The 22,001-nt window shown below is 40.9% G+C and overlaps 1 protein-coding gene across 5 annotated transcripts in view; it reads left to right on the forward strand.

Moving 5' to 3' along the window:
- The window catches only part of UBE2E3 (ubiquitin conjugating enzyme E2 E3), a 126,488-nt gene extending 109,662 nt beyond the window's left edge, over positions 1–16,826 (forward strand). For all 5 annotated transcript variants that reach the window (XM_081313889.1, XM_081313891.1, XM_081313890.1 and 2 more), the window contains 3 exons: positions 4,363–4,495; positions 8,953–9,100; positions 12,744–16,826. In XM_081313889.1, coding sequence (XP_081170015.1) covers positions 4,363–4,495; positions 8,953–9,100; positions 12,744–12,841 — 379 coding nt within the window. In that variant the 3' untranslated portion in view covers positions 12,842–16,826. The remainder of the gene's footprint in view (positions 1–4,362; positions 4,496–8,952; positions 9,101–12,743) is intronic.
- The last annotated feature ends 5,175 nt before the right edge of the window (positions 16,827–22,001 follow it).

A 22,001-nucleotide genomic window follows, 5' to 3' on the forward strand; every position in this document is an offset into this window, starting at 1 on the left:
GAGAGAGGCCACGCCCTGAACTGTATTTAAGGGGAATGTGTGGGAGGGCTGGTTTGCTGAAGGCAACCACTTGGATAGTTCCTGTTTCTTAGCTCCTGTTTCATGGTTGGTGTCTTGTCTTGCTCTGTTTGATGTGAATAAATTTGGCAGGCTTTATTCCAGCCTCTTGCCGTTTGTAAAGGGGTTGTCCCTGCTTTTGCTGCAGGGCCGGTAGCAGGCTGGTACAGAACATTTTATGATTTGTGGACTTCAAGTCCCAAAATTCCTGAGCCAGCCATGTTTTAATGCAAGAGAAGGCAACATATCCTTTTTTGAGTTTTTGCTGAATTTCAGGTCCTCTCATTGGCCACATCTTGTCCATTTCTACCTTAAAGGGGAGTTATTTTCATTTATTGTCTTCTGATTCAACCTGTTTGATTCAACTTCTGTTTGACCTGAATGAACATCTACCATTGCATTGGTGGGAGAAGCAGGGGTAGAATGGATGGCATTCCCCACAGGGATTTGGTCCTACACCACTGCTGCTTTCCCCTGATTCCGTGCTTCATTTTTGCCAAGCTAGAAATGGCAAGAAGTCGTATTTCAATCCTCAGCACCAGCGATCCATGGAGTTTGGGAGCCAGATATTCTCTCATTGGTGGAAGCCCTTGGCTCTTAGGCTTAATAGTTGGAGCACTGGTCTTGCATTGAACGAAGGTGAGGCAACACGGAATATAGTGACGGCGATACAAAAATATCCTGAATTAGCTTTCCTTGGCTAAAGACATTATCCAAAATTGCTACTGCTCTGTAGCTGAATAATATAAGGTAAAAGTACACAGTTTTAACTGTTATTTTTACCATAGACAATCTTCGGTGTCTGATACATCAAAGGTAATTGAAAGGATGTTTGTTCACCATAGTTTCCTTTAATAAACTATTGAATGCTTGGTACTACAATTTTTTTTTAAAAAAAACCCCAAACATTATACATTGGTCAAACAAAAGCTATTGCATTGGAGATGCTTTCCTATCTTTTGGTTCCTCCTGGATTTTTTGGTCAGTAAAAGTCCCTGTTTGGGGCTAGTAGAATAATTAGGATTTTGCAACACGCCTTTTATATCCACATTTCCCTAGACTAGTCTTTAACTGATACGCCAAACTATAATAATAACAACCATAATTCTCCAGTTAGCATGGGAATCACAGTCCCACATATCTGAAGAGTGGTAGTTGGGAAAGACTGGCCTCATAGGGCTAGACTACCTAAAATGTTATAGTAGATCCTCCCTCTCAGTGGGCAACCTTCATAGTGTTAAGCAACAGTAATAGTATTACAGTAAATGATTGTAAACAGTAACTTAGGAGTTATTGCTTTTAGATGATTGACTATTTAATTGATAGATGCCCTTGTTCTGACTGGAGTGATTAGCAGGTAGTTTGGCACACAGCTTAAGGCAGTAACCTTAATTGTGACTGATTAATTTGGCTGAAATATGTTGCTAAGTCAATTCTGTGTTTCATTAAACTGACTGAATTGCATCCAGCTATTAGAGGTGTTTGAAGGAAAGGCAACTGACAGATGATATAGGAGCACAAACCCCTGCATTAAGCTATAAAAGAGCCATTAAGGAAACCTGTGCCAAAATTGAATTGTTCCAGAGAAATTTTAACTTCCAAGCCCAATGCTAATTAATAGCTATATGCTTAATGGGTGTCAGGAGTTAATTAGAAAAAGCTGATGACCTGTGCATGAGTTTTAAATATTTTCTCTGTTGCTCCCTCTTTTTGTATTGTGTCTCTGTTTTTTAAAAAAGAAGCTCTACGGCAGCATTGATCTGTGAATGCTATCAGTTACATAGCCTTATGCCTTACTGCTTCTTCTCAGACAGAATTTTCCTATCCTTTGTTTGCATCCTTTGTGTTATGAAAGAAATACTGATTAAAAGGCAAAAGTTAACCATCTGAAATATTACCAGGTATACGTCAGACTGTTACCATCTCAAACTGGTCAAATCATAGGTGCAGGATAAAGCAATAGAGAATAGAAACACTCTGTATTTTAGAATTTATTGCTGTGGACATGTATCTTCTCCTCTCCCCAGCAGAGCTCTGTACTTCTTGTCCCATTTTCAGTGTTGTGCTCTGTGTGTGTGTGTGTGTGTGTATGCACGCGTGCACGCACACACTAATCCAGTCTTTTTTTTTTCTTTTTGGTCTCTGGCTTATTCTTATTGTGCAGCTAGTTTAGCTACAGCCTTTCAGCATCTGAGAAGCTCAAATCCCTTTTCTATTGAAAAACTTGTCTAAAACAATACTACTAAGAAATATAAAAGTGGAGCCAGAAGTAAGCTGAGCTGAACTCACAGTGAAAGACCTGTGCAGGGTGTGTGTGTGTGTGTGTTTGTGTGTGTGTGTGTGTGTGTGTGTGTGTGTAAAAAAGCCCAGATAGCAGCTGTGACTGCAAAGCCCCACCCCTTCTTATACATGTTGCAGGTTGCAGGTTTGTTTAAAAAGGATGAGGTTTTAATTGCACAGTTGTGACTGCCAGTTTTGCTTTCTTGATCTCTCCCATCTCCATGATGGATGCCTCTGCTCCTAGTGACTTACATAGACATATCCATGCATTTTTCTTGCTCTGATAAGGAAACAAATTTCCATTATCTTTCTCCAGACTGTTTTTTCTACTTCCCAGTTGTATTCAATTTGGTCACCTCCCCCTGTGCTGTTTCCCCAAATTCTTTTGTAGAGCAGATTGATGGTTTGGTAGAAGTTATACGGCAGGGGTAGGCAGGGGTGTCAAACTACCGACCTGTGGGCCAGACGCGTCATCCCAAAACCACGCCCACCCCATTGCCAGCAACGGAGAAAAAGCTCCGATACATTGCGCAACGTCATGTGACGTCACGAGTTTAACATGTCTGTTATACCGGGACAAGAGAGCAAGGAGAACTTCCCAAGCTTGCAAGTGGATGTAGTTCTGTATTTTAAATAATGACAACAAAGATGCCTTTTGATATTTCCATTCAAGATTTGTATTTGAATTATACTTCTTTTTAAGAAAGGGTTTTTTTTTTGGGTGGGTGGGTGGGTTGTGAAATGTTTGTCAGAAATTCTTTCTGAGAAGTGTAGAATAGGAAGGAATGAAGATAAACAAGACGTTATGGTTTTTATAAAGGGGCAGAAGCTCTGAAATTGTATTTGTAGTCTTTTCAGTTCCTTCACAATCATAAACTATAATTCTTCTGTCCAAACTGGCCTTTGAAGAGGAAGTTTATTTGAGCAATGGTGTCATCACCTCTGTTTTCTTCTAATATTTCCTTATCCCAGCTCCATCCCTCCTTACATAAGTATGTGAGGAACAGTATAAATATTGGACACCAAAATGGCTTGTCAGTCTATATTTCCAAAAATAAAAAATCTTTGGCAAAGTTGGCAGAGTATACAAGACATTTTGTGAACTGGCAAATTTCAGACTTCAACATTTCTTAGGAAGTGAACAATTTTTAAGAGCTTTGGGAAATACATGTAGTCTTCCCCAGTTTGATGGGTCTCCAGATATGTGGGATTGCAGTTCAGAAGACCCAGGCATAATAGGGAATTCTATTAGACTAATAGAAAAAAAATGGTTGTGAATTGGGAAACACTAAGTAGTAAGAGACCAGAAAATTACTTGCAACTGATTGCATGTAAAACTGTAAGTGTATTGGATGGAGAAATAGCGTTTACCTTATCATAGGTCATTCCATTTATTTATCTTAGACCAGGGAATGTTTGCCCAGAAACTTTAGGATTATATAGTCATTACTGCCAGCAGTATATGAAAGTGATAATAAAAGGTTGACTTTAAAAAAAAACCTATAAAATTCCTTATATAAATTTACTGAAAAAGCTTCATTCTATACACAGCATACATAATATATTGTTGGAATATTGCTGGAGAGACTTCGGTTTAGAGCCTCATTCCTCTAAGAAGCTTTCTTGGTGGGTTATGCTGATCTATTTCATGAGTCGGCAAAAATAAATATAGGTAATCCTGTATATGCCATCCTGAATTCCTTGTACAAAAAACAGGCTATAAATATGGGAGATAGATGATGCTTTTCATATGCTTTGAATTATGTAGCCTTTGTGCTTTAAGGCAGTTTTATATATGTGCCCACAGAGACCAACAAACAAAAGACTAAACAATTAACTGTTTAAAAAGACAAAAAACGAGCCTTGTATTGAATATATTGACAGAAGCACAAGTGATAATGGACAGTTTCTTCATGCCAAGAAGCACCAAGACATATATAAACAACAGAAGCCATTCACAAGAATAACGATGGTAAAAGGTCATACAGTTCATTTTCTCTCTCTCTCTCTCTCTTATTTTAATAGTGCTGGGCCTAAAGGCGATAACATCTACGAATGGAGATCTACTATCCTAGGTCCCCCAGGTTCTGTATACGAAGGTGGCGTATTTTTTCTGGATATCACATTTTCATCTGATTATCCGTTTAAACCACCAAAGGTAAGGTTATCCAGTCTCTGCATCTTTGCGTATATTTTCAGTTGTTTTCCATTTTCATTCAACAAGGCAAGAAGCATTTCCAACGTGGTGCATAGCACAGGATCCCTAGCAAACTGGGACTCTGAGACCAGACAAAAGGGCTCACATTATTTTGCTTTCACAGTGTTGCAGTATTTCGCTGGAGGCTTTCAGAGTTGGGCATTTTCTGAGAATATTATCCCAGACCCCATTTTTCTGCTGCTACCTGTTGGACAGAAGAATAGAATTTGGAGGGCATAATTCCCGTTACTTCTGCATCCACGCAGAAAAAAGATTCCAAGAGGTCATATAATATCCTGTTGAATTGTTCTACTCTGATAAAATGAGTATACTACCTCATTGCTCAAAGTACCCAGATATAGTAGGCACATCAAATTACTCTTGGTAGTAACAGTACCAGGTAACATTCTATAACTGTTTTTTTGTAGGTACAAGTCACTTTTCTTCACATATGGCCTTATATTAGATTGTTTTCACTCTGAAGAGCTACAATATTTTGGACTGTTTATCACGGACTACCTGCTATAGTAGAGATGGGGCTAAATAAATGAGACCACTGAGAAAAGTGGGAGAAACAACAATTTCAGTCTTTCTGATGCCATCCTTCTTTTATTTGGATATTGCATTTTCACTTACACTTTTTCCAGTCTTCTTATTCCTCTGAACTAGCTAGATTCCAGGGAGACAGGATAGTTCTTGCAACACCCTATATTGCTTTTTTGCCCAAATCTTTTAAAGCAGGATATGGTTGTCCTAAGAAAATAAAACTTGCCCACATTGTTGGAAATCAGATTTATTTCAATAAACCAATAGAAGTGTGTAATCGTAGTACCTAAAATGAAAAACAGAAGTATTTAAGCCCTGGTTTGCTTGATAGTGTATAATTTGATAAATACTTTCTCAAAAGTTGTAATTTTTTTTATCTAATAACATCGGATACAATGCTTCTTTAATTATCAAACATTTCAACTTGTGGTCTGTTCCTGTGAGAAGTGCTCGTTTCCTAATTGTTTCAAAGTCTACTGAAATATAAATATACCCTATACCCAACAGCTGTTTACAATCCAAAGTTTAAATCTTGTACAAGTGCTGCAGTGCAAAACGTGGATTTTTCCTGATTTTGATCATATTGAAAGATGATCTTTATTATATTAAAAATGAACATGACTGTAACATTCAGCCAAGTCATACGCTGTAGTACATGTCTGACGATGACATGATGCATTTATTGGAGGCAGTAGGATTTGCCCTTTTCCTATTGGCTGGGAACGGGGGAGATTTCCACCACTTTTTCCTATTGGCTGGGAGTGGGGAATGATTGTTTTTTTGAAAAAGATCAAGAAAAGATATGTTACTTGTCCATGCTAGCTGAAATGTAAACCCAGAAACTAAAAGAAGAACGTTGATAAACAATTACAACCACTATATACACATTTCCCAAAACAGAGAAAACTAGAAGCAGAGTCGTATAAAATCTTAATATAATATTTAAACATGATGTATTTTTGGGATAGTGGGGGAAAAATCAGGCAGAGCCATGGACCTATGTTCTTGCTCCCTCTTTCTTTGGATGTTAAAATGGGGCAGGATTTCCTCAGTCTCACACTTTTATTTCCAGCACAAGGAGTGCACCTATATAGAGGAGGTAATGCCTGGAAAAAGGCCTGAAATCATTGAAAATTTAACTAAAAGGGATATTTAATATAAAACAGTTGACCACATTTCATTAGCAGCTTGATTGACATTGATCTCAAGTGCTCTGAGCAATAATATCAGTGTAAATGAACTTCAAATGCCTCAAAGTTGCCATATTGAGTGGAATGTGGCATTTAGTGAAAGTGCAAGTAGAATCAGCAATAGAATCAATTGTATTAAAACAAAAAGTGTGTAGAGCCCTTGTTTGATACGTTTCAATCCTGCTTCCTGAATTTTTTTATTTTTTTTAAAAAAGGCATGTCAAATCTATGGTAGCTTTTAACATTGTCAGAAGCACAAGCTAAGATTCCCCATGCTTGCTGATATAATATAGATGTTTAATGCCAGTATAAATGTTTGTTTAAAGATTGCAGCTGTGCAGCAGATGTTTGATGAGGAAGATTCACATGCTGCTGTTGAATAAGTAGACCAAATGTTAGGTTCACCAAGTTGGCTAATCTGTTGTACACCCGCAACAGAAATCAAGAAACTTTTAAGACCCACTCCCAATCTCTTCTTTCTCTGTTTCTTCACTTGTCTAACAAGTAATATATTCTGGATAGGATCAAAAGAGTTATTCTAGTCATGCCCCCCAAAATTAAGATTTGTTCCCTCCTTTTTTTCCATTAAAAAAGATGAAGAAAAGTGGTGGGACACGAATTTCTGTAGTATTATCCCAATATGCATCTTCTGTCAATTTCACAAAGCTTGTCATTTGGCTTAAATCTGTAAAAGGCTCCGATGCACAGTCATCTTGGCAATGTTCTTTGCCTCTTCTCCCACTTGTAGGTTCCTTGAAACATCTGGAAATAGGGCAGACCTAGAGATGCCCTGGAGCTTATTCTTTGTAAAGAAGGGATCACCAAGAGTGCTACTCTTCAAGGGTTTATTCATCACATGAAGGGGAACTGAACACGCATCAGTTTTGCATATGACGCAAAACTGAATGCCCTGCAGATTCCATCCAAAACCACAGAATTTAATGGAAAAAGTATTAGGGTGGATTGCTTCCTCTTTCTCCCCTCCCTTTCTTGCACATCATTTTAGAAGCTTAATTTCTAGTTTATATTAAGTCAGATCAGCTTGGTGTAGTGTCCTTGATTATTGAATGACATTACATCAGAGTTTCCTGATTCAGGCTCCGCAGAGGGCTTCTCACTTAAAAGAAACCAGAAGCTAGGTGCCACGCTAAGCTGAATCATATAAAAGGTTTAGCTGAGAGGAAGGGGTCTGTTCCAAGCCAGCACTATATTTCTCGAAGCTACCACATTATATGGTTCAAAACATAAGTGCAACAAATTTCAGCCATACACATTCTATAGAAACATAGGTTCCTAGCTAACTGAGCCAGCCCTTAATACATCTAGATCAGGGGTGTCAAACTCGCAATGTCACGTGACGTGTTGCGACGTATCGTGACTTTTTTTTTTTTTTGCCATTGCTGGCAAAAAATGGCCTGCGGGCCGGCAGTTTGACACCCCCGATCTAGATCTTACTGCCTACTGTCACTTAACCAGAGAAGGCTTTCACCCTCACCAAGATAAGTTAAATGAAAGTGTCAGAGATTGAAAGTGAGATCATCTTGATGTGGTCTATGGAGAGTATACTAATCAGACAGAGATTTTGAATAAGTAGTCTACTTTTATGATTGTTAGTAGCCTCAGGAAAGCAGCCTGGGTCAGATTTAGTTTTCTGTGGAAACTGATACCTTTGCAGATTGCTTATGCAATATTCAGAATGTACTAACATGCTCTATGAGCACATTCATACTGTGCTGGAAAACCCCATCTTAATAAATGCCAGCAGCTGGGAGAGGTGATCTTGTTTTTCAAAGCTGTCAGGTTACGTATAGATGAGCCAAGGTTGGCTGAGGGGAATTTATTTTTTTATTTATTTTAATTCCATTTATATCCCGCCCTTCTCCGAAGACTCAGGGCGGCTTACAAGCTTAGCATCATAGCATCTCTATCATGATGGCTTTCATGTTCCAGAGGAGCTTTGTTCACCAATCTGCTGCTCTTCAGATTTCTCAAACTAGCATCATCTAGTTTGGGCATCATCACTAATGAAAATAACTAGCGCCTCACTGTGAATCTCACATTTCACCAGTTTTAAATGAAAGCTGGGTATCTCGGTGCCATTTTCCACACACACACACACACACAGAAATAGTTCATTAGGCTTCTTTAAAGTGTGACGGCAGACTTGCAGTGACGTCCTGACACAAGCTCTGCCCTTTTGTACTTGCATTCCAACTTGGTATGCAAGTACACAAGTCTTGGGACTTGCAGTGTCACTTGTCTTCCCCCAAGGAAGCTGATGAAACTGCTATTTCTCAAGGGCATGCAAATGTTTGTATGTGTCGTCCCGTTTGTTGTTGTTGTTGTTTTTAAAAGCATCCAAAATGCTGCAGGCTTGTCAAAACAACAACGAAAAAAAAACCCTGCAATAAAGCTTTTAGCTTTGAGACATACAGGTTATAGCAGTTGTGAATTAGGCAGCTGTTTACAAAAGAAGAGAGGGACCTCTTTTCAGATGAGGCATAAACAAACATCAGAAACAAACATTCCCCCCCCCCCAAAAGATGAAAGGTCTCGACAGAAAATTTTCCCCACCGAGGGAGAATCATTCAAGATAGGTTTCAAAAGACTAGCAACAAACTCTGCCTGAAAAGCGTGTAATGATCTTGTCTCCCTGCCCTTCCGTTGCTCTTCTACCTGTAGGTTACTTTCCGTACTAGAATCTATCACTGCAACATCAACAGTCAGGGAGTCATCTGTCTGGATATCCTGAAAGACAACTGGAGTCCTGCTTTGACTATTTCAAAGGTTTTGCTGTCTATTTGCTCCCTCTTGACAGACTGCAATCCTGGTAAGACGATCCTTCTCTTTCATTTCCTCCCCCCCGCCCCCAATTTAACGAAAATCAGCATTATTAATTCTGCAACAAGCAGAGCCAGATTTATTTTTTATTTTATTTTATTTTAATCCCATTTATATCCCGCCCTTCTCCGAAGACTCAGGGCAGCTTACAATTTAAAACACAAATCAATGTGCTTAGCAATAGCCTTCATTCTATGTATATGCCTGCTTATTAGGGCTTTCGCCCCCCCCCCAAGTGGCATTATTACAAAGTCAGCTTATTGCCCCCAACAATCTGGGTCCTCATTTTACCTACCTCGGAAGGATGGAAGGCTGAGTCAACCTTGAGCCTGGTGAGATGAGGCAGTTCCCTCACTTTTGTCAACAAAAAAACTTCATTTTTGCCATGTCTGAAAATAGCATAAACTGGCAATTGTATGATCTCCGTAAAACTGTGAGATAAATCCACCTTGCAAAAGTGGCTTGTTTTGCTTGCATGTGTAGAACAGCTTATGAATGAAAGTCTCTTTTTCTTCTGGATTATCTTCTATATCAATCTATAAACGCCTCCTGTGCTTTGCAATAGAAAGGCTACCATACATGAACTTCCCCAGACTGATTTTCTACAGCTGTTTTAGCACCATAATTAAGGTGTTTTTTTTCCTGAAGGTTGAAAGTCTTCTAGTGTCTTCCAATGAGTAGGAGCAGCACCAACTCAAGGGATACCATTTTAGATCAATTCAAGTAGTAGAATAGACTCTTGGTTCCACAAACATAAAAGACAAACTGGCCAAGTTAAGTTTCCATGTACAAGGGGAGCTTCCTGACCATCAACAGCACACTGTGTCTTGCATTATGCCACATACCTTGTCTTTGCCTTTTGTAGCCTGTTCCAGTATGCCAGTCTCTTCTGAGAAACAAAAGACTGCTAGAAGTCCTGGCCTGCTATTTGTGCCTCGGCTAATACAAGCTGCTACCAGTCTTTATATTTCATTTGCCCAGGTTTGCCTGGTGTGCCAGTTGCGACCCTATCTGGACCGAGATGCCCTTCGTACGGTCACTCACGCACTCGTTACCTCCCGTATAGATTACTGCAATGCTCTCTACATGGGGCTGCCCTTAAAGACCACCCGGAGGCTTCAGCTGGTGCAGAATGTGGCTGTGCGGGTAGTGATGGGAGCATCCCGATACTCCCATATTACACCCCTCCTGCGTGAGCTGCATTGGTTACCGGTTGTCCTCCGGGTGAGATTTAAGGTGCTGGTACTTAAATCCCTACATGGCCTAGGCCTGGGATACTTGCAGGACCATCTGCTGCCGGGAACGATCTCCCATCGCCCAGTACGCTCTCACAGAGAGGGCCTCCTCAGGGTGCCGTCGGCTAGACAATGTTGGCTGGCGACCCCCAGGGGGAGGGCCTTCACTGTGGGAGCGCCAGCCCTATGGAACCAACTTCCCCTTGAGCTCCGGATGGCCCTGGATCTCCGGTCCTTTCGCCGCGGCCTCAAAACACTTCTTTTCCATCAGGCTGACCTGGACTGACAGGGATTTTAAAATGTTTTTTTAATTTTTAACTTTAATTTTAACTTATTCTATTGGGGCTATTAATTTAATTTCTTTTTTAACTTTTGTATCATTGTATTTTATTGTTGTTAGCCGCCCTGAGTCCTTCGGGAGATAGGGCGGCATATAAGTCCCAATAATTAATTAATTAATTAATTAATTAATTAATTAATTAATTAATTGTATCAATTTCTATAGCTACCCATCTCTCAGTTGCAGCTCTGGGCAGCACACATAGGGTGAGAAGCACATGAAACAGAACATAATCAAAATTAGAAAAAAAATAATGGCAGCCGAAGACAAACTGGGCCCTGATTATAAGAAGGACAAACTTGCAATGATGGGCTCAGCTAATCTCCAAACCCCATTCCCAAAGGAATATCCAAGCCTTTAGCAACTTCCGAAAAGCCAGCAGGGTTGAGGCTCCACAAATCTCCATGGTATCGAGGCTTAATAGATGGGACCCAAAGCACATCCACCCTGCTAGATCTAGATCAGGGGTAGGCAACCTCGGCTCTTTTATGACTCATGGACTTCAACTCCCAGAGTTCCTGAGTCATAAAAGAGCCAAGGTTTCCTACCCCTGTTCTAGAGGAATGAGTCAGCCTAGAGAGAGCCAGTCCCGCACATGTAGACTTTTATACATGACAAACTGTATGTTGAGTTGCATCTAGGTGTGCATTAGAAGCCAGAGCAGCCCACAAAACAGTGGTGTAAATGGGTAATAATTTAGCAAGGTATACCCGTAGCTGCTCACCCTGATGAATTCTGGACCAGTTGTAGCTTCTAAGTGACCTTCAAGGATAGTTCCTTGCAGTAGTTCACCCAGGACAGAGATAGGCAACCTTGGCTCTTTCATGACTTCAACTCCCAGCATGGCTGGCTCATGAATTCTGGGAGTTGAAGTCCACGAGTCATAAAAGAGCCAAGGTTGCCTACCCCTGACGCAGGAAATTACCACAGCCGAATGGCTAAGGACAATACTACTAATGACCCCACCCATCAGCTTCAGATAGATGGTAACTAGGAGGGGCCCTGTCGGACCCCACAAAGAAGGGGTAGATCTCTTCACCACCTCCTCATACACTGGAACCAGCCCTGGAGAAAGAAGGCCCCACAACCCTGCTTCTTACTGCTTCCTTTGCCACCACTGCTCATCACGACAAAACCTGACGCAAGATGGAAGGGTGGGGAAATCCTGTTATGCAGATTCTGAATCCAAATTGCCTTTTTTGGGACTGAGATGCCACAGTTCACTAATCCCGTATATCTAAGGCTGCCGTTTTGTAGTGTTCTATGAACAAGATTTGGTTGTCACCTAAAAAGCCCTTCATGGTATAGATCCCAGTTGTCTGGGGGGGGGCTTCATTTCTCCCTTTGTTTCTGCTAATCCTATAAGAAGTGCCCCCACCCACCCACCCACCCCAAAAAGCGTGCTTTGGGTCCAGTCTATTAAGCAGTTTCTTCTGATTGGATGTAAAAGGCATTCCTTCCCTTTCTCAGCACCCGCATTCTAGAACGGTATCCCTCCAGAACTTTGGATAGTTCAACCCTGCTAGCCTATAAACTAGCTTTTGAAAACCTGGTTTTTATCCATGCTCTGGCTTACCTGGGGTATAATGACCACTTGAATGGGACTCTGTTAAATGTGTTTATTGATTTCCACCGGCCATAGTCATTTTGCTTTTAACTTACTGTTTGGGGTTGTGTTTTTAATTTGTATACTATCCAGAGTTGTGGGTTGGGTGGCCTCGTACATTTGAATCGATTAATTAACTATGAGTCGGTAAGTGGTACTGGCGTTTGAGTGCTTTTTCCCTGTCTTAATTGGCAAATGTGTGAAATGAATTGTTGAAACTTTGCTCCTCACTTTGCTTATCAGGGCATGACTACTAATATGTCCTCTCCCCCCCTCTTCCTTCCTCTCTCTCTCTCTCTCTCTCTCTCTCTCTCTCTTCCTTTCTTTCTTTCTTTCTTTCTTTCTTTCTTTCTTTCTTTCTTTCTTTCTTTCTTTCTTTCTTTCTTTCTTTCTTTCTTTCTTTCTTTCTTTCTTTTTCTCTCTCCTCTTGTCCCTTGCCAAATTCTTGCAGCTGATCCTCTGGTGGGAAGCATAGCCACTCAGTACCTGACCAACAGAGCAGAACATGACAGGATAGCCAGACAGTGGACCAAGAGATACGCAACATAAGTGATGTTGACTACTTGCCGCAGTGCGAAGGTGCGGGGACGCAGCTTTGCAGTGTGCAACCAAACTTTATAGCCTTTACAATACGGACTTCTGTGTATATGTTATACTGATTCTACTCTCTGCTCTTATCCTTTTGAAGATTGGAATACTGCTTTCTCCCCCTCTTCCCCCTCCCCCAACCACCTCCCCCAAAAGGTAAATGCTATCAAGAGTAGAACTTTGTAGCTGTAGATTAGTTATGTTTAAAATGCCTACTTGCAAGTCTTGCTTCTTTGGGATATCAAAATGTATTTTGTGATGTAACTAAGGATACTGTTCCTGAAGTCAACCAAATATAATAGTGCATTTTAGCCTAATTCATTATCTGTATGAAGTTATTAAAGGTAGCTGTAGATTACTAGGAATTACGTCATTTGTATTAAGCCCAGATCTATTTCCGATATGTGGTACATGCTGTTGTGAAAAATGTTTAAAACTTTTACCTTTGTCAGTTTGTAATGAAAAGGATTTCTTTTATCCTTCTCCCCTCTCATCGCCACCCACCTTGTAGCTCAGAGAGCATCCAGTGTATCATCTCAAACACAATAAACATGTTCCCCAAGGAAGAGCTTCTCTGTTTTCATATTTGAAATGGTGGGTAGAGCCAGTAGGACTGTTTATATACAGATCCTTGTGGAAAAGTAACGTAAGGCAAGAAGGCCCCCCTCAGAAGGCCTGGAACGTTATGATACTTGTAGTTTGCCTCTACCAATATTTCTTAAGGCAAAACTTCACCATGCTAAATCTTGCATTTATAGCCACAGACATGGACAAACAGATAAGCTAGAACGGGAGCTTCTTAAGACTCTAAAAGGATGATACCTCCCATCACTATTTCTCCTTTCCTCCCTATCGCTGCCTTGAAATACTAACCAATCTGCTGGTGGCAGTGCTGATGAGGAACATCATCCCTCCTGTAAAATTCATGTTAATATCATTCGTCACAGCTGTGAACATCTGTTCTCAGGCAGAAAGGACAGGAATGTTTCCACTAAATCTATAAAATGTTAAAAGTATAAGGATGTGATGAGAGCAAACCAGAATTAGGACAAAGGAAGAAACTCCATTGACCTTGTCTTCCCTCACTTCATTCCTGGTAATCATGAGGTCCAGCCACAATGTTAATAGTTGCTATTATAGCTTGGGGCGAGGAATACAATGTCCTTTAGGATCACTGTGATAGGCAATATTAAGTCACTAGTCCTGCAGTCTCTTCTGCAATCTCCTGAACCAGTATTTGCCAACAAATAAAACACAACTTCGGCAACAAATTTAATTTCATATTTAGATGGACTCCCGTTTTTCCTTGAAGGAAGAATAATATTGTTGGGCTGCACTTGATGCTTAATTGTTTTCCACTGCAGCACGAAAAGCTTTGACACAGTGGGCAAATAACGCTGACCACAATTTGCCAAGTGTAGCAAACTGTTGACTTGTAACAACCTGATAAGCTGTTTTATCTCCAACTGCTTGAAACAAACTTTCTGACACTTCTTCATCTGATTAGAACCTGAAAACCTGAAGATGTTAAGAACTGTGATACTGTACAATTCTCTTTGTTGGATACCAAGGAGCTGATGGAAACATGACATGTGCTCCACTGACGGTTTATTCTTAATTAGTCATCAGTTGATTCTTGACCAGTGAGCGTATAGCTGAGTATAGTTGATGGTAGGCAGGGGAATCTTGTTATTCTATAGATTCTCCAGGACGAAGGAGCAAATTATCAAAATTTGATTGGATTTCACATAATCTCCCACCTACTTCTATAATTTAGCATAAATAGGTCATTTTTATAATTCCAAAATTTTGAGGATTTTGGATCTTGCCAATTTTTTCTAATTTGTAGAAAATGTCCACTGCTCCGGTGCTTCTGAATTATGTTAAACCTGTCTTCCAAAGCAATACAACTGCATGATTTCCTTATTCACTTCTCTTATGTGTCATAAAGAGTGTCATAAAACTTCAAGAGAGCGTTTTCTCAACGAGGTCAGCAGAATTTGAATAAATATTGACTTAGAAGTAAAGAATTTTTTTAAAGGAAACACAGCAGAGAGGTTTCACTTGTTGGTAACTGTCAACACAAAATAAGAAGTAGGCCTTTCTCCAGATTTTTCCCTGCAAAAGAATGGGATCTCCAAATAGTCGTGCATAATGGTCAGATGCCTGAGTGAGGATTGCACGTGGTCTCGTTTCCAGATAGATGGATGCATACTTTCCACTTACGAGAGCTTGATGGAAACGTCACATTTACCATGAGATTTTCATCACAATCTGCTCACTGCCCAGGGTGATAGGCTGTCCTATTGTGTGCATCAGGTGGATAGCATAGTCCACAGCAGCACATGTTAAAATATTAACATTCCTTTTCCCATTGCATGACCACCATAGGCCTTTGTTTATGTAGTCAGAACATCAGACAGTGCAAGCCAGTCATCCAGAAAGATGATTTGTGTTTATGTGACAGATACGTTCTTACTATTTGTGTTTCAGGCTTCCAGGTTCAAACTCAACAAAACTATTGTCCACTGGGCGCGGGTGTGGAGGGGTGCTGTTGAAGCACTTCTATCAGGCAGTGATGTACTTTTTATATATTTCTGGCTGGAGTTCAACATTTTTATTATGCAGAGTATTAACAAATTACAGAGGCTTCAAGGTGTTTGAGGTTCGTCTGTAAGACCTACGTCCTCAGAATATGACGCCTAGAGCAATATCATTTGAGACCATACCTGCCTGCTCTGCAATGAAAGCTCAAATGACAAATTATCCTATTTATCTCCGACCTAAATGTCATTTTCACTGGAAATTTAAAGGGTATATTAACAACTCAGGACCTAGTTCAGATTCCCCCCAAAAACAAAATGGCTGTTCAGTGCAGCAATCATCTTAGTAGGCAATTGATAAAAGCAGTCTGTTTAACCCACATTTTGTTAGGTATCATAAGCTAGTTCTCACAGAGGTGTCAAAGGTATTTTTGGGCTGTCCTGTCATAAATTTAAAGAGAGGCTACTCTATCCTCTGCCCCATTCCCAAAACAGCTGCTTCCAGCAGAAATTTCAACAAAAGAAAACATTCGAACCTTGCTTTATCGTCCACATTCTTGATTCCCGGGCCCTCTTGTGTGAGGAGGCATAGAGAAGTGTTCAGTCAACTGATCTCCACCACCTAAACTGAATTCATCTTTAGCATTTCTTCCATGAAAAGAATTCCTACAGCTAGTCTTGTAAAGAGAGAACAGAAGGTATACATGGGAAAATATTAGGGTATCGTATCTAGGGCATGTTGGTTAGTCATCTTCCATTAATTTCAGGAGATGTTCACAATTCCCAGCAATATAAGTGAAGTTTGTGGGGCATGTGAATTTGGTACATTTGTCTTATAAATTGTGACAAGAATGTATGACAGTTACCGGGCAAGTGGACCACAGGGAGAAACTAGATCTTACTGGTTCCTAGGGAAAAGATAAAATGCATTGGTATATTGCACGTTCCATAAATTTACAAAAAAAAATGGCAAAATGTATATTTCACATACTAGATGTGGGCCCTGCAACACTTTCAAACATTTATATCATATAATATATAGTATAATTGATTAACATCATGTTCTTGGTTTTTTTTTAATGCACTAAAGTTTCAGACTGCAGAAAATTTGAAATATAAATGGGATGCCTTCTCAATATTGCCCCGGTTGACTTTCTTTACTAAGATTATATTAGTAATTCTAAAATTTCCTTCCTGTCATCAGTTTGTCAACACCTTGTTCCTTTTCATGTTGCTTTTTTCTGTCTGTAAATTTTATATTTACTGAAGTAAGAAGTCGGGGGGCGGGGTTGTGTACACATTTAAACTTAAAAAGAACTTAATTTTGTTTCTCAGCTTTTCTCTGCTTACACCAAACAGCAGAAAGAAATTTGTATTGTTAAATAAATCAATTAGTTGTTAAATGAGAACGTGTGCCTTTTCTCTGTTTATTTGGTTTTTCAAAAATACCTATTTTGGCTATTCTTACCTAGCTATAAGCGGCAAAGTCCTACTTACCGGTATATAAAACCCTTTTTCTATCACATCGGTTAGGGTCTCCAGGATATGTCTGGTGTGATATCAAGGTTGCCCAAAGTATTGTGTGGGTTTCAGGATTTCTTATTTGTTTCAACCAATTTTGGCCAAGACCCCAAACATCTGAACACATGGCCAACACTGGTTCTTCCTGAAAAATACAAGTATGGTTAGAATTAATTAGGAATTCAGTAGGAAGCCAGCAAAAAATCCTTAAGATACTAGACTAAGAGGCTAAAAATTATCCCAGAAAAAGTCAGTGGTAAACAACTTTTGTATTGTTTCAAAAAAACCCAAAACCCAACAGCAATGATGTCCAAGTAGCCATCAGATGAACTTGTCCTCATTTTCCCCAAAATTGTTACATAACACTGTGTGGTGACATCATATGTATACAAAGAGCAGGACAAGCTCTTCTCCCCTCATATCCATGACTGTTTCTTGGATATGTGAGTTTATGATTTGGGTTGTATGACAAGCAAGATACCAGAATATAAACTGACAGCAAACAGCACTCCTTACTAGCACTGATGATGTCACCTAATTTGGGTAATGAAACATCTGCAAGAAAACAAGCAAGCTCAGAGAGCACCAAGGACCCCTCATAATTTGGGTTTGCCCAAAAGGGAAATCTACTACATCAGAGCTTTGATTTTAATTCTTACATATGCATTGCAGATCATACTCTCATACAAAACCGATAATAAATTGGAATGGTTTAGTTTTTAAGGCCTTGTATCTACATTAGAGAATGGTGTGATGCTGAGAACTATAACCAATTTGAGGTGTAGCAGAATATAGCCTTTAGATGTATTATCTTTTCAAATGAACAATTTTGAAGGTTGATTGAATACAAAACTGGGTAGTAGTAACCAACTTCAATATCATTTCCGTGTCACAGACACCCACTCCTAGTACAGGGCTTTTCAACCTTTTCACCCACTGTACCACTTTTAGGATATGACAACATCCGAGTACCACCAATCGCCTAGCAAGGTGTCAAAAACTTGACCCCCCCAAAAAAAGGAAAAAAGTGATGAAGTACCGGTAGTCCTCAACTTACAACAGTTCGCTTAGTGACTGTTCGAAGTTACAATGGCACTGAAAATAGTGCCCCCCAGCCACAGCCGAGCAAGACCCCTGCCTGCCCGCCCGGCGGCTCTCTTCCTCCTGCCCGAGGTTTTCATTGTTGTGAGCATTTCTGTTGAGGATTGGCAGCGGGGATGGGGTGGGGGGGGTGTTTTATTCCCCTCGTCTGCTGGGTGGTTGCAGCAGGTTTTGGTCACTTCACATGACCCTGGGACACTGTGACCGTCATAAATATGAATCAGTTGCCAAGCATCTGAATGTTGCAACATTCCAGCTGATCGGCGCTTCTTCTGGAGTCAGAAGTGCCAGGATCAGCGCCGAGCTCCAGCTGGAGCCTGGCGCTGATCCTGGTGCTTTTGCTGAGCCCTGACAGCCCTGCAGCTCCAGCCATCTCTCGCTCACGCTTGTGCGGTGCTGCCACCGGTTCAGCTCATTCCCCTCCCCCACTACCACTTTTCTAGGATGGTTGCGTGCCACCTGCCAGGTGCCAATGTACCACAGGTGGTACCCGTACCACTGGTTGAAAAGCACTGTGCTAGTAGACAGCTGTCCTATGGGCATTAAACGAATGGTATGTTTGATGAAGGGAAGGATTCCCAACTTCGCTTCAAATTAATCAAATATTTATTACAGCCATAGATCAGCATAACCATTACAATGCAATATACACAAAACAAACTAATATTTTTTTAAAAAAACAAACCAGAATGCATTCAGAGGTATTGTGTGCAACTGTTCCTGCACTTGGCTGTCTTCACACTAAGATTCCCTGCAACTCAGGGAAGTTGCAAAGGGCAACAAGAAAGCACAAACTAATACCTCTACCAGGTGAGAATTTGCACAGTTGCAATTTGTGTGGTTGCAGCAGCTCTTTCTCAAGCAGCCAGGGCACACAAAACAAAGTCATTACATTGCAGCCTTCATTCAAAATAGTGGGAAGAGGGTATAACATGAAGAAGACCACTACTAAGGTAACAGTCAGATAAACCTGAGTCTGGGGCAAAATTGTAATCTAGGAATATATTTCAGGCAGGACTCTAGTATTCATGAAGATAAGGGGAAGGAGGGGGGAAGTACATTTGGACCTGCAAGATTCTGTTACTGTAGATTTATTTTTAAAAAGGTAATATTAGCCTGTATGACTTCAGTTTCTCTAGAGACTGATCTACTTTGAAGGGCTGACTCTCCTAAATACTACCGGAAAAACATACTGCTCCATAAATCAGTATTTCTTGGCTTATCAATGAGAGCAGAAAGCCCATCTGCAGCCCTAGGTGTTGCATCAAGGCATCTGGCCTTTCATATGTCAAGCAAGGTAAACAGTGCCTCAGAGTCACTTGAAAAGCCCATACGTCGGAAACGTGACAACATGTACAGTATGCTGTACTTACATAATCCTGAAGAGGAGAGCTTGGAGATCAAATGTTGGCTACTCTGAACTGATTTTGCAAACTGCACAACAACATTGCCAAGCTGTCCCTATCAAAAGGCTGCAGGTCATTGCTTCTTTCTATTTATCTTCTCATTTTTGACTTCTCCACCCCTTGATCATAAAAAAGATATCTAGATTCTGGGAAGAGGGCAGAAAAGAGCGACAAAGAGGCTGGATCCTAAAACATATGAAGAACACTTGCAAGAATTGGGTTTGTCTAGTCTAGTGAAAAGAAAGACTAGGAGAGAAATGATAGCTGTGTTCCAGTATTTGAGGGGCTGCCACAAAGAAGAGTTGACCTATGCTCCCGAGTACCAGAAAATAAGACAAGAAACAATGGATGGAAACAAATTAAGGAGAGAAGCATCCTAAAACTAAGGAGAAATTTCCTGGCAGAACAGACCAGTGGAATGGCTTGCCTTCAGAATTTGTGGGTGTTCCATCACTGGGAGGCTTTTAAGAAGAGACTGGACAGCCACTTGTCAGAAATGTCTATGGAGATTCTCAGTCATCCATGGTTATACCAAAGGGGCTTTTTCAAGAAGCAACTGGACTTTCTTCGTTTTTCCTTGAAGATGTTTCGTTTGTCATCCAAGAAGCTTCTTCAGTTCTTACTCAGTGAAAAAGCACCTTTAGGAATAGTATAGGGCCGTGGTGGCGCACCTATGGCACGTGTGCCACAGGCAGCACGCAGAGCCCTCTCTGTGGGCACGCGTGCCGTCACCCCAGTCCTAGGCCTTCAGCTGGGTTTTATAAAACCTTTTTGCTTTAGGCCTCTGCCGCCGTGTGCAAAAAAAAAGGTTCAATCAATCAATCATTTCAACTTCTCACGGGGAAAAAAAGATCTCGCAAAGTTGGAATTGATAGATTGAACTTTTTAGCCCCACCCAGTCTGCAGTTACCACCGCAGCCATGCCCACCCAATGAGCCACACCCACCCGGCACCCAACGATACATAAGTGTGTTTTGGGTTGTAGTTTGGGCACTCGGTCTCTAAAAGGTTCGCCATCACTATAGGGTCTCCTGCTTGAACAGGGGGTTGGACTACTAGAAGAGCTCCAAGATCCCTTCCAACTCTGTTATTCTGTTATCTGGAAGACAGCGTAATGGGCAGTGACATCAGCTCTGGTTCTCAAAGAGGAATGTGGTGAATAATCTCTGGATTCAGCCCTCTTCTGCTTACAGATGAGGGATCAATTTCTAGAGACACTCTTCTGTAGATGTTCTATAGTAAAGTAAAGGTTCCCCCGCACATGCGTACTAGTCGTTTCCAACTCTAGGGGCCGGCGCTCATCTCCGTTTCAAAGCCGAAGAGCCAGCGCTTGTCCAAAGACGTCTCCGTGGTCATGTGGCTGGCATGACTAGACGCCAAAGGCGCACAGAATGCTGTTACCTTCCCACCGTAGTGATCCCTATTTTTCTACTTGCATTTTTACGTGCTTTCGAACTGCTAGGTTGGCAGAAGCTGGGACGAGTAACAGGCGCTCACTCTGTTACACGGCACTCGGGATTCAACCCGCCAAACTGCCGACCTCCTGATCGACAAGCTCAGCGTCCTAACCCACTGAGCTACCACGTCCCTAGATGTTCTATACTTGTGTCATTTACCACAGCAGATTTACAGGTTAAAAAAAGAGCAAACAAACAAAATTTCCAGCTTATTTCTAGATACCACATTGAACCCTCATGAGATATCAGATATCATGAGTGCGATTCAAGGTGCTGGTAATAACCTTTAAAGCCCTACATGGCTTAGGCCCGGGGTACTTGTGAGACCACCTGCTGCCATTGTCAACCTCCCATTGCCCGGTTCGCTCCCACAGTCGGCTTCCTCAGGGCGCCGTCAGCCAGGCAATGCTGGCTAGCGACCCCCAGGGGGAGATCCTTCTCTGTGGGCGCACCGACCCTCTGGAATGAGTTGCCCCCGGAGCTGCGGATGGCCCCTGATCTTCGGTCCTTCCTCCATGACCTGAAGACGTGGTTGTTCCAACAAGCGGGCCTGGACTGACTACGATTTTTAATTAGGCTTTTTATTGGGTTAAATTGTCTTGTATTTATTGCATCTATTGTTTAATTCTTTTTTAAATTTTTTACTTTATGTTTTTTAATTTTTATGGTTGTGAGCCGCCCTGAGTCCTCAGGGAGAAGGGCAAGCATATAAATTTAATCAAATCAAATCAAATCAATATCTATACACTATATCCCTGCTACATAAAGGCAAGCCTAGGATAGTGATGTACTGTATATTCATAAATCCAGTACCTAAAGGTAGACCAGAAGGAAGAAGTTATATGCAAAGCAATCATAATTTCAATATTGGGAAGCTTAATGGCTACTATGGGAGCTTTTCTACTGAAAGACAAGATACAGATAGTTAAAACAAACCTGATCAAAGTTATTTAAATTTTACTCTGTTAACATTTAATTCAACTGCATATGAAATATTACAAGTGTGCATAGCAAGTCTTCCTATGACTTTGCACTCAATTGCCCAAATGCCGGGAGAGGATTTAAGTACAGAGCAATGGGATATTATTAACCC

This window comes from Vipera berus, assembly GCF_964194415.1.
Source record: "Vipera berus genome assembly, chromosome: 1".
Classification (NCBI taxonomy): domain Eukaryota; kingdom Metazoa; phylum Chordata; class Lepidosauria; order Squamata; family Viperidae; genus Vipera; species Vipera berus.